Here is a 14,051-nt window from a genome sequence, read left to right on the forward strand (position 1 = left end):
GCCTTCTGAAATATCAAGTGCTATTTAATTGGATTCCTTTTGGGGAATGGGGATGTGAAATTAAATCTGTTATAGCTTTTTAATTAAAAAAAAAATCATTTTCAAGGTATAAGCAGCTGATGTGTCACGGTACGGTATAGAAATGAGTACTTATTAGAATAGAAGTGAGGGAAGATGACGACAAATGGGAGTGAAATCACACAGAAGGGGCACCACGAGTGTTTTAATTATTGTGCCAAGCTGAAGCATCCGTGTGCAGCCAGAGTGTGGAAATGAAGTCAAAATTATTAATGTGGTGTTAAATTTTCCAAGAGTTATGCCATGTAAGAAGTATTTAAGACATCTTCCCTTCGGATTTCCAAGTTCAGTTCCACCTGTTCAATTCAATGTGTGAATCTGTTTATCTCTACTCCACCATGTATGAAATCGAACTGATGCTCATGTTTCAGAATTGTTATGTTCAGGCACCAACCAAGTAGATGTCAGATTTCAAGAGAAGAGTGAGAAACAAAGCAAGTCAAAAGTCACATAGTTTTGTGTCCCGAATTATGTCCCTACATCGTGTCTACTGCACAGAAAAAGGCCACTCAGCTCAACAGGTCCATGCCGGTGCTTATGCTCCACACGAGCCTCCTTCCACCCCACCTCATCTAACCCCATCAACATAACCTTCTGTTCCTTCCTCCCTCATGTGCTTATCTAACTTCCCCTTAAATGCATCAATGCTATTCACCTGTGGTAGTTAGTTCCACATTCTAACCACTCTGGGTAAAGAAGCTTCTCCTGAATTCCCTATTGGATTTATTAGTGATGATCTTATATTTATGGCCTCTAGTTTTGGTCTACCCCACAAGTGGAAACACCTTCTCTACAATCTACCTCATCAAACCCCATAATCTTAATGACCTCTATTAGGTCACCCCTCAGTCTTTACTTTCCAAGAGAAAAGAGTCCCAGCCTTTCCTGATAAGTATATCTTCCCAGCTCTCGAATCATGCTTGTGAATCTTCTTTGCACCTTCTCCAGTGCCTCTGTATCCTTTTTATAATACTGCGCACAGTACTCCAGATGTGGTCTAACCAAGTCTAATACAAGTTTAACATAACTTCTCTGCTTTTCAATTCCATCCCTCTAGAAATGAACCCCAGTGCTTGGTTTGCTTTTTTTTTTTAATGGCCTTATTAAACCTGAGTCGCTACTTTTAGTTATTTGCGTATTCTGAAACAAATAAGCATCAATTAAGGACATGATAATTGGAATTTTGTTGTCACAACTCTACTCGAGAACAAAATGTGCCATCGGATACACTGAAAATATCCATACTAGTATATCACGTAGTATACCGAGAGAGATCATTTGACTTCCAATGTTCCCTCCCACTCAGCACCTACCACAGTAACCTGGATGACGCAAAGTCAATTTCTAAAGGTTTGCAGGTTTGGGGCTGCTTTCCAACATTTCTTGATGCATGTGAATAACACCTCAGATGTTTCACATTTATATATAAAAACAATCACCTATAAGTTTAACACGATAGTTACCCTCTGCATGAACAAATTTATTTCACACCACTGTCTCCATACTCAAAAACAAAAAAGATATTATCTTCTCTTTACTGCAATTATCCATCAGTTGAAGATGATGGATATCCACAAAAGTAGCCAGAAGTCACCAAAGTATAATTAAATAAACTATATGCAAGAGCTTAGTTTGGTAACGCACTGCAAAACATATCTTCATAGCACTGTCACCTTCTGCTACGCAATGCTCAAAACCCCCAAATATTTTCAGCATGAAGATGGATGGTATCAATGTTCAAATCCAAACTACCCTCGATAGGAAGGCAGCATTGGTCCAGCCCACAGACCTCTCCAAAGGGGTCTTTGATAATGCTTATCATTGTCAATCCACACAAAAGAAGGAATCCCATTGCTCTTCCCCCTGATCAAATTGGCCTTCAGTTGCTGATCAGACAACTCGGCTGTGACTAGAGAACTTTATCCTCTTAGGGAAGCAAAATAAGTGAAAATAGATGTGGAGCCTGTGATCTAAATTCAGCCCTCCTGGCTAAAAGTCTAATGCTCTGTGCAAGAGCTTTTAAACAAGTATACAATACATAAAAGTGGGCTGAGAGTATGTTTTAAGTTGTTGCAAAACCTGGTGATGACTTAAAACCAATCGAGTTTTGCTTGCAGTGTATGCTGCAATTAGAATGCCTCCATTGTATTACAACCTTTGATGTACTCCAGCAAATTTTACATCAAGGATTCCGCAATTAGGAGTCCATTCAGACTCTGGTATCCAACAAGAGACAGAAGAGGATGCTGCCCGTATCAAAGTAAAGGAGGAAGTGGTAGAGAAATTGGACAGGATAAAAATAGATAAAGAAGAGATACTTCAAAAGTTGGCAGTGCTCAAAGTAGAAAAGTCACCCAGTCTGGATGGGATGCATCCTAGGTTGCCGAGGGAAGCAAGTGTGAAAATTGCAGAGCCTCTAGCTACAATCTTTCAATCCTCCTTAGATATGGGAGTGGCGCCAGAGTACTGGAGGGTTGCAAATGTTACACCCCTGTTCAGAAAAGAGAGGGATAAACCTGTTAACTACAGGCCAGCCAGCCTAATGTGGAGAAACTTTTAGAGATGATAATCCAGGAAAAAAGTCAATTGCCATTTGGAAAAATATGGATTAATAGATGACAACCAGCACGGATTTGTTAAAGGCAAATCGTGTCTGACAAACTTGAGTACTTTGATGAAGTAACAGAGAGGGCCGATATTGTGTATATTGACATTCAAAAGGCATTTGATAAAGTACCACATAATAGACTTGCTGGCAAAATTGAAGCTTGTGGGATTAAAGGGGCAGTAGCTACGTGGATACAAAATTGGCTAAAGGACAGAAAGCAGAGAGTAGTGGTGAATGTTTGTTTTTCAGACTGGAGGGAAGTATATAGTGCTGTCCCCCAGGGGCTGGTATTAGGACCAATAGTATTTTGAGTATATATTAATAACGTGGACTTGGGGATAGGAGGCATAATTTCAGAGTTTGTAGATGACACAAAAGATAGTAACCAACTTTAGGGGGACATAGACAAACTGGTGAAATGGACAAACACATGTCGGATGAAATTTAATGCAGAGAAGTGTGAAGTGATTCATTTTGGTAGGAAGAATGAGGAGAGGCAATATATGGTACAATTTTAAAGAGAATGCAGGAACAGAGGGACCTGCTGGTGTATGTACACAAATCTTTGAAGGTGGCAGGACAAGTTGATAAGGCTGTTAAAAAAGCATTCAGGATCCTTGGCTTCAAAAATAGAGGAAGAGAGTACAAAAGTAAGGAAGTTATGCTAAACCTTTATAAATCACTGGTTAGGCCTCAGCTGGAGTAGTGTGTCCAATTCTGGACACCACACTTTAGGAAGGATGACAAGGCCTTGGAAAGGATGCAGATGAGATTTACTCAAATGGAACCAGGGATGAGGGACTTCAGTTATGTGGAGAGACTGGAGAAGCTGGCGTCGATCAAAATTATGAGGGGTTTTGATAGAGTAAGTAGAGAGAAATTGTTTCCACTGGCAGGAGCATCAGTAACCAGAGGACACAGGTTTAAGATAATTGGAAAAAGAACTGGAGGGGAGATGAGGAGAATTTTTTAAAAAAAATAATCGACAAGTTGTTACTTGTCTGGAACGCACTGTCTGAAAGGGCGGTGGAAGCAGAGTCAATAGTAACTTTCAAAAGGGAAGTAGATAAATACTTCAAGGGGAAAAAATTGCATGGCTATGGGAAAGAGCAGGGGAGTGGGATTAAGTGGATCGCTCTTTCAAAGAGCCGGCACAAGCACGATGGGCTGAATGGCCCCTTCTGTGCTGTGATTCTATGATAAGTCATGGCTAATCATGTGATTATGAGAAATATCGCCACTCAGGAGATTGAGCCTAACCCATTCATGACCCCTCGCGTCAGTTTTATTTCTTGAGCTATGTGTCATTCTGAATATGACATTCCCTGCATTTCCACACACATTGGCCCAGAAATTCGGGTCGGGGGCTTCCCGTGGGTGCAAGCCCCCGACCTGCGCTTACCTTGCGCGCCGGCCGTTGAGCTGTGGGCCCCCGTGGAATTGCGATCCTGGGCCTCCTCCAACTGCCGGCGCGCAGTGCTTGCGTATCCCAGGGGCGCAGTTAGTTCGATGCGTCCCCTGGGATCACATGGGCCATGGAGAGCCAATGGTAGCAGGGAATGCTTCATTCATAAGTTTGACAGGAAGACCGGTCAAACCTATAAATACTACAAGCCCCAAAACATCATTAAATCTTCAAATAATTTTTTTTTAAAAACATCACATTTTTAAAATAAACTATAAATTACATGAAATAACTATTTTAAACAATAATTTAAATTTTTGAAAAAATTAATTACATTTTCTAACGCGGCTAAAAATAAACTTACCTTTCTTTAAGTATTTAAAAATAATAAACCTGTGGAAAAAATGTTTTAATTTTAATTAATTCACCACTTACCTTGTAAAAAGCAGGCCTTGGAACTGCTTTTTATATGTCTAACTTCTGGAGACTTACCCTCCCGGGAAAACCTGCAAAAAAAACTAAGTTCGATGCGCACACGTTCGACTTCTGAACCCCTTCTTTCAGGGGAACGGAAGTGCCGGTTTCCCGCGCATGCGCAGTGCATGCAGGAAACCGGCACTTCCATTGGGCTTACGGATGAGTACCCCGTGCATACTCAAATTTCTGGGCCAATATCCTTATAACCTTGCTGAGAAAATTAATGCAGAATTAATTTCGAAAATTAATGTTGTAAATTAGTAAGGCTTTCGATTCCAACAGCACTACTGTGGCATGAAAACCAAAAGTTGTTATTCTAGTTTTCAGCATCTTGCAACCTATTATTATAACTGAATGGTAAAAGTAAAAATTTTAAATAAGAAACCTTTTAAAAAGAAAAAGATTTGGATCAAATACTATAAAAGTATAGCTTAGAGCAATACAATGTTTTGAGGTGATAGTGAATTGTTTTCATCTCTCTCTTTTTTCTATTTTTGATGTTATATCCCAATACTAACTAACCAAATTGCCAACTGCTGAATTTAAAGCCTCCCACTCACTCACTGAATGCGGTGCCAAATAACATCTTGCTCGTTATAGGTTTTAAATAATATATTTACAGTCTTCTTCCGTATGGTAGTAACAAAGCAAATCAAATGTCAATATCTAAGTCAGATATCCAGGCCAAAGCTTCCAGTGTAACAGCGTGGATATCTTGCAGGCTGCCTGCGAATTTCCTCTGAGGGCAGTGCTCAATGATGTGTTCCAGGGTCTGATTAGGAGCTCCACCGTCACATGATGGGGATGCTTTAATCTTCCATTTATGGAGAAGGTGGCAGCATCTACCATGACTGGTTCTGAGGCGGTTGATGGTTGTACACTGTTTGCAAGGAAGGTTTGATCTTTCAGGTTGTACTGTGGGTCCTCTATAAGGAATCCATTCCGTATGTCATAGTTCTTTTAAGCATTTTGCCATCAGTCATCAAGGCTATGGGGAGATTGCTGAAGGGCTTACTGAACTTTTTGTTTAAAACAGCATGCTGTCTTTAAGGATAAATACTTAAAACTTTCTTTTTTAAATGAACAAATTAAATGTAATACCAAAGACATCACTGACATAACTGTTACCTGATAGTAGAAGTGATCCAGTTATCTGCTGAGCAAGATGGGATATAGGACTATGGAGGCTACATTCTCTGCAGGCCAGATTGGTATTGTATTAATGATCCAATTGATTACCATAAAAATACATTTATTCCAATCAAATTATCTCTTTGTTCAATTCCTGCCAATTAATTTACAATTGACTAGTTATTGAGATGCACATTAATTTTAAGAAATTTGATTTTTTTTTTTTTAAAGACTCTTTGCTTCCCACTCCAATAACTCTTCTTAGCATACTTTGTGGAGCTAATACCCTTGACTATCCTCAGAATGCTTAGGCCATAAAGTGGTTAGGTTTTAGAAATATTGAACAGTTACCCTTAATTCTCATGTCAGTCAACACAGCTTGCAATAATTCTCAAGAAATGCAATGGGAGTCTAAAATTTTTATAAATAAATACCTAAATCTATTTGTATCCTTAATGCTAAATTTCACTATTAGATTATTGAACCTTGATGATCCTATTGGCTGAGGGAGCAGATGTAATGCAAGTTAAATGCTTTATTCCTAGGCCACTCTCGCTTGGCACAGCTCAATAGTTTACTCATTACTAACATAAGGAAAGCTTTATACTGAAATAGGGCAGACAGCGGATTATAGCAGTAACACCATTTCCCGTCCTTATCCAAGCACATAAAAACCCACCAGAATTGAACTGCACTAATAGATTGAGAATTAAGGTGCATTTACACTGTAACTCGAACATTGCTGTGAGGTAGTTTTGCTTCAGAAAGATGCGACAGTTCTAGATTAAATGCAGCCTAATCTGGAGTCAGGGCTGATCTGACACCAGAATTAAGTGGAGTAAGGCTAGCTGGAGAAGAGATTTTCATTCCACTTCACTTCAGAATCAGGTCAAGCCCTGGCTGGATTTACACTAAACACATTTATCATTGATACTGCTTCGCACCAGCACACCACTTGTAGTGCAAATGCACCTTAAATACAGGAAACTTGTTTTTATCCGGCACGGACGGGACCGACGTGGTGCCGGTTCATCAAAAATTCCGGATAACCGAACGCTATAGTAAAAGATACGGAGCTCTCAGCAACAAACCCTGTTGCTTAGCAACAGCTTCAGAACAATGGACACAAGTTGCAAGCGTCTCTGTAGCTTAGCAACAGCTGCAGCCACACCCTTGCACAGCAACAAATGAAGTAAAAAAAGAGTAAAAGTTACCTGAACCTACTCCTGAATTTTGCCGGTTAACCGAGATTTCCGGTTATTTAGGTGCCGGTAAATCGAAAGTTTCCTGTACAACTCGGTTTCCTTTAAAGTTGCATGATGTTATTTTTATCAGATTTAAAAGTATCCTAAACAGTAACACCTTAAATATTGCAGTTGCAGTGCATGATATTTGGGAGATAATATAAATTTTGACCAAAATATTTTAATGCAATTGTGTTAAATGAGAGGTGCAACATGTGAAAACATCAGTGATGACAATTCCAACAACTATAAGATGGCAGGGAACCACTGGAGCAGCAAATGTACCAAAGTTGGGATATTTTAAATAATTCCTCTAAAGATGGAATTTAACCAGAATCCTTTCAAGATATAGGCCCGGATTTTGCGGTAATAAGTGAGGCTATCAGCACTGTTATTATGGAATAAATCTGACAGCAACATCTGGAGACCACATATACGTAGCTTAACACAGAAATCAGGACGTTGCTGTCCGAGTTGCCTTGCTCCTCCACAAGCTTCACTACACTGATGCCTCGCCAATATATTCAGCATTACAACACATGAAGTGCGTGAAGTTGCAGTACTTACCCACTAGGTACCCACTAAACACGCCAGAAAAAATTAGGGCTTGTCCATTCAAGTGTACGTGAATTTTTAACAGTGTGATAAGTCTTAATTACTGCCAAACAAGTTCTCTGGCACTGAAAATTTACTTTTACAAGTGTGGAGTCTCATTCCTTCAGATTTTAATTATTGTTGGAGATTTAAAAAGAAATTAAAAATTAATTTCTTTTTAACTTTTTCATTTTGTCTCTTTTATCTCTCTCTCTCTTAATCCCAACTTTCTTTCCCTCTCTTTCAATACATAATTTTACATTGAATTAAATATTCTAACTTACACCTCCTGGTTTAGACGCTGCGTGTCTCAGTAAGGATTCTTCAATGTGATTGGTTGAAGAGACGCGCTATTGCTTTCCCTGCTCACACAGGTCCCCCGACCCCCTGTAGAGGGCACCGCGCTGTATTGGACTCCCGATGACTGCAAGTTGCCGCGCAAAAGCCCATTGAAAGTCTGTGGGCAGCTGTACGCTTAATGAACAGTGAGCGTGTTTATTTGCCGCTGACCACAAATCCAGGCCATAGTTTTTTGAGTGTACTTGTGAATGTGACAATGGCAGGGTCACACAATTTTTGGTGGATGCCACAAATTGGAGTTTGGGGGGGTGGGGGGGGTGGGGGTGGAGAGGGAAGCTGCATTCTCCCCTTCTTTGTATAAATTTGGTGAATAAAGACAAGTTTTGCAATTAATTGCTTAAAAATGCTCTCATTATTCAGCTTCTATTGAAAGAATAGTTAACAGGCAATAAATGGCTTACTGATTTGACTGTAGAAATGGGACAATACTAAGAGCTTGAAGTAAATTTTACACTGATGGCTCGAAACCAAACAAATAACCAAAAGCCATTTCCTTAGTTTTGTAATAAAACAATATTGTTTGCTTCCCAGAAACACTGCAAAGTATAAGTGTCATACTCCTAAAATCATTCCACAACGTGTCACAGAAAACATCAAAGAATTTTCTGTAAATAACTGTCCTTTGCAAGGCTGGTGCAAACAGGATACATCTTTGAAACTGAGACTTAACCAGTTGGGACTGACTTCCGTCACTGGAGTGTCAGGTTACTAATAGGATAGACATTGAAAAGTTCTGTTTTTAAAAGGATTTTTCTACTAACTGTAAATTTCATGTAGAATTTGTTTACATTCATCATGAAAAGGATTGCCATGTTTAAGCAAGGCTTATGACATTAAATGTGAAACACAGTGAAATTGGATTATCACCATGATAAACTGTCTTCCAGTCCGGCCAAAAATAAGAATTGACAAAATAAAATCAGTTGTGGACGGGCAAAACGGTATGTGCATCGATGCTGGAATCTGAATTTGCCAATCGTTGGTTGGAAGTCTGGTACACTTGAACTAACAAGGCCACATATTGTTAATAATTTCCGATGCATTACAGACATTCCCATTTACAAATATTCAGATGAAACCATTTCTTGCCACTCAACGTCACTACCATGCTTTGCAAATATCATCCCAGTACTTAATTTACAAATCACTAGCTGAAGATTAATAAAGAGTCTGCTTTGTAGAAGCTTGTCTTTTTTGAAAATTACTGCACCCTCAATCTTAAATAATAACAAAATGTAAAAAAAAAAATCAATACTCCAGACCCGCAGGAATTCAAACAAATACATTTCCTTATTGCTGTAATTCCTACTTAAGTAATATTACATTTAACTGGTGTGCTTATCAAGATTTATTTTTATATACTAACCTGAGGCTGCGTGATCGAGGACGCATGGCAGGAGACTGTCGTCCATCATCATCTGTGATGCTCTCTGTACTGAAGTGCTTGCTGAGGAAATGCAGTTCATCGGCTGTGGGCTGATATGGCAGCTGGTGAAGTTTTTCCTGTGATGAGCAGGATGACTGTGTGCAGTAAACAAAATCTTTCTAAGTGCTATTTCTCATCAGTCCCAACTCCATTGCTCTAAATTACTAAAGCATGGAAGTGAAGGGAAAAACAAGTGTTCAAGGCAAAATAAAAAGGTCAAATATATCTGCTATTTCAATGAATGAATATGATGCTACTTGCAACAGCAAATTTCGACTGATGTTGGCACCTCAAACCTACATAATTATGAATCACAAAACAGGTAACTCACTCCTGTAAAGCAAAGCACATTTATTACAAGAGTAAAATGTATTTAAGATAACATATCTTCTCAAAGTACAGCTGTTGAAATATATAGAGAATTTTATTTAAAAAAAATCAAAAATACTTCTGAGAGTTAAGAAGCAGAAAAATCCTGCTTTTAGTTTTCAAAGGAAATGTTTCAAAAATGTACATACAGGGATTTCATTAAAAGTCCACAGGTCCATAATGTCCATTATCATTTCTGTTGAATTACTTCAGCGGGATTGTTTAATTCTAAGTGAGCCGTAGTTATGAGTGAAGTGATGTAAGTGCAGTCTATTCCTTACACAAGTCGTACGACAATAAATATCAAAAGAAAGAAATACATTACCGTGCTTAACTAGACTGCAAGTCAGCACTTTACTCACATTTTAAGGAGAATTATAAATTTAAAAAACTGATGTAAATAATGTTAAAGACCACACATTACGTAACTGATTTAGCAGGACTAATTATAATATTAGAAGCTACAAGGCACAGTGCTGACCATCAAAATAAACTACATGGCAGTTACACAGTACCCCACTAAAAAGCATTAAATTGTTCTCAATTTTGAAAAAAAGTGATGTCATATCAGAATGGTTACCATAGCTAGGCAACCATTTCATTTTAACATGACTGATTAGCTAAATGTTAATGTGTACTGGTTATTGCAAGGGGTGCTGAGCACAGGATAACGGAGGCCGAGTTACTCAACACCACCTAGTAGGCACTTAGAGATTAGTGCCAGCATAGGCCATCGACAGCCTGTTCTCTTGCTCAGGGAAATGTAGGTTTGTGGTACAGAGTGGGGATCCAATAGGGAGAAAAAAAATAAACTCTTGGTATCTTTTTGGGTTTGTCCCTTAGTCACAAGAAATGTATCACTGCACTCAAAGTCAATGAAAAGCAAAATCGCGCAGGTGGTGGTGGACGGGGCGAGGGCAGTGTAAAATGGGCTTCTGAGCCAATCCTGTCTGTTTTCCGCTGGGCCAGTTTGGTTAAAACTACCCTGTCAAATTCAGGTTCACAAAAACCATCTTTGCTGCAGGTCCAGGAGAAAATTTGAAGTTGAGGTGAGGAGGAAGGTGAATGGCACAGGGAGCGGGCAAAAAAGGGCAATATTTCACGTTACTGACTTCTGTACATGATTTCAGGGTGATTACAACTTATTGTTTCTAATTTCTTGCATTTGCAATTTTTCCGTTTCATTTTACCCAATTACTTCTCCCTGGAATGCCAGCTTTGAAAAGGTTTTATTCTTCTCTTTGTCATGATTTCTCTTCATCTCTTTCATGCTGTTCATCTTTATTGTTATCCTTTTCCCTTCTCATCTGTGACTCTTCATTTCCTAAGACTTGCTGTTAGACATATCTTCAGTCTCAACACCTGCCTCCACCTATGACTAACTCCAACTGGTTCCGGCTTAAGTTTCAACCTTCCCCTTTTGGATCCACTCATGACCACCAATATCTTCGAGTTATAACTCTGAGGCTCTGACTACTGCTCTCAGCGCTTCATGCAATCCACCCTCTCTAGCATGCGGCCCCGCATGCACACTCTTGACCTCTCTCTTCAATCTATACCGTGGCTGTCCTGGTCCTCAGTTCCACATCATCCTTCATCTCGTCCAATGTTTTAACACAAAAGCTATTTTACTTCCTTTCATATATCAAGAACCAGAAGCTTAAGCAATTTTGGGTGCTGTCCAACCCCCTAATCCGTGTGCCCCTTTACTTTCTTATCCTCATTCTTTGCTGGATTTTCACAATGCACTCTGACCTTCCCTTTTCTAATCCTCAACGATCTGTCCCCAGCAAAGGCCTCAGGTTTCACCCCCTCCCCCACCTCAATGAATTCTGAGCTAATAAGATTTCTTTTGTCGCTTCTGTTGATACAGGGACAGATATCGGAATGTATGTAATCATGAAATGCCTTTAATATGTAACCACACGTATTGTGTTAATCATACATTTGTATTAACCACAATTATTTTAGGTGACCACATTTATTCAGTATATTAAGGTAGTTGGCTTGGACAGTGTGTATTAAAACCCCACGGTCCAGACATGGCAGAATCTAGCACGTCTGGGAAAAGCCAAGCTAGATTCTCCAAAAGAGATAAGAGGTCATCAAAATTGATGAGGTTAAGTGTCTTGAATTGTCTGGAACACAGTATTGTGATCAGCCTAATCTCCCCATCAAAGTTGATGAGGTCAAGTCGGCACTGTCAACCAGGATCTTTTCAACAGGTTGATGAGGTTAGCTCTGGCATCTTCATCAAAATGGATGAGGCGTTGTTAACCCCGATCACCTCATCAGAATTGATGAGGTTAAGTCAGCAAACCACACAATCTTCTGCTAACAGTGTATAAATATACAGCTCAAACACACGTTCAGTGGAGAGCCCCTTGAAGGCGCAGACTAGTTTTGCCCGGGCACAAGCCTAACGCTTGTGTAGTCTGAAGTGTGCAGATATTAGGATTCGCGGGATCCAAGAGGGGGGGGGGGGGGGAGCAGAATGATACAATGAAAGGAGCACATATCTATGTTTAATTGTACCCTGTCTGCGTAGCTATTGTTTGTGTTGAAGCAAGAATAAAAGTATTGTAACCAGAACCAAAAGCTGACTTTGTTACTACTCAAGTGAATGACGCACGCACGGTGTTTTTTAAATTCAACAGCTTCCACCTCTTCTTTTTGTCCAACAGGCTTTTTGCCCTACCCCCACCATGAATCTGACCTCATCAGTCTCCAGCCTTCTAAATTCTCTTGGGCCCCTCTAGTGTTTTGCCTTCTCTTGATCTTTATATTGAAAATTGGTGTCAGGACATCAGGTGTCTCTGTTTCTCCACCCCCTTAACCATTTCAATCTATTCTCCTCTGACCCTACTGCTCTCTATTCTCTCAGCTCTAAATTATCAGTAAACCTAACGACAAGATGCTGTGCTGTTGTTGCATGGTACAAGAACTTCTAGCTGGCTGTGACCAAACACCAATTCACTGACGCGGGCCAGTGGAGTCATGGTCTCTGGACCATGACTTCACAATGGTTCAGCTCTAAGTCATCATTTCCCAAACTGTTACTGATCTCATCTCCTCTGGAAATCTCCCCTCTCCACAGCCTCCAATGTTGTGGTTCCCCAACTCTGCATAGCCCATTTCTATCTCCTCCCCAATATACTATCACAGCAGAACGATTTGGGGCGATATTAACCTAACTTGCCGGGCAGGAAATCCACAGAATCGCGTGGAATGCTGGTTTTACATCCCGCCCAATATTGCTCTGCATTAACTTCAATAGAGTGTGAAATCGGGCAGGGTGTAAACCCAGCATTGCACCCGAGCTCGTCAGTTTCTCAACAGGCGGGTTAAGTTAAAATGATCCTAATTGTTTCAGCTTATTCCTGTCTCACCAAACTAAGTTCCTGTTATCTTGACTCAATGCTATTCCCCCCATGCCTACTTTCTACCCACCTATAGCTGCAACTCCTCTGGTGCCCTCTGCAGCTTTAACAATTTCAGATTTCTTTCCACGTACAATCCCTCGACAGCTCCATCCCTCACCAGGCTGGTCTCCAGCCTCTAATCTGGTACACCACATTCAGTGCTCATGGTGCAGTTTTCTCTACACTGGGGAAACCAAATGCAGATTAAGTGAAATCTTTGATGAACACTTCTATTCTGTGCAGAACTGTGACCTTGACCTACCTGTGGCTCCCCACTTTAACTTCCCCTGTCTATTCTTACTATGATTTCTCTGTCTTTGGTCTCCTACACTGTTCAACTCAAGCTTCAAGAACAGTACCTCATATTTCTGCTGGGCACAGTGGTCTTAAACAGTGACTTCAGATCTTACCTAGATGCTCCATTCTCTTCACAATGCTGGGTGCTTGTGGGGTAGGGAGGATCTGCTTGAGAACAGGGTAGGCAGATTGACATTTGGGTCAAAAAACCTTCAAAAAACTGGCACAGTTCTGGGCCTGTGGTGTGGATCCGTTCTTTTTGTTTGCATGACTGGCAGATCCACTGTGCTTCGCTTTCATAGAACCATAGAACAGTACAGCACAGGAGGCCATTCAGCCCATTGAGTATGCACCAGCTCTTTCGAAGAGCAATCCAATTAGTACCACTCCCGCTCTCGTTCCCCATAGCACTACATTTTTTTTTCCTTGAAGTATTTATCCAATTCCCTTTTGAAAGCTACTATTGAATCTGTATCCACCACCCTATCAGGCAGTGCTTTCCAAACCCTAACCACTCATTGCATAAAAAAGTTTTCCCTCATGTTGCCTCTGGTTCTTTTGCCAATCACCTTAAATCTGTGCCCTCTGGTTATCAGCCCTTCAGCCACTGGAAACAGTTTCTTTTTATTTACTCTATCTA

At 40.2% G+C, this 14,051-nt stretch overlaps 1 protein-coding gene across 10 annotated transcripts in view; it reads right to left on the reverse strand.

The window, feature by feature from the left end:
* Nucleotides 1–14,051, reverse strand: part of mast2 (microtubule associated serine/threonine kinase 2) — a 518,017-nt gene that overhangs the window by 103,306 nt on the left and 400,660 nt on the right. For all 10 annotated transcript variants that reach the window (XM_085983018.1, XM_085983016.1, XM_085983015.1 and 7 more), the window contains one exon: nucleotides 9,264–9,418. In XM_085983018.1, coding sequence (XP_085839144.1) covers nucleotides 9,264–9,418 — 155 coding nt within the window. The remainder of the gene's footprint in view (nucleotides 1–9,263; nucleotides 9,419–14,051) is intronic.

This window comes from Somniosus microcephalus, chromosome 3 (assembly GCF_052327205.1).
Source record: "Somniosus microcephalus isolate GS21.2 chromosome 3, FLI_Smic_1.0, whole genome shotgun sequence".
In the NCBI taxonomy this organism is placed as follows: Eukaryota; Metazoa; Chordata; class Chondrichthyes; order Squaliformes; family Somniosidae; genus Somniosus; species Somniosus microcephalus.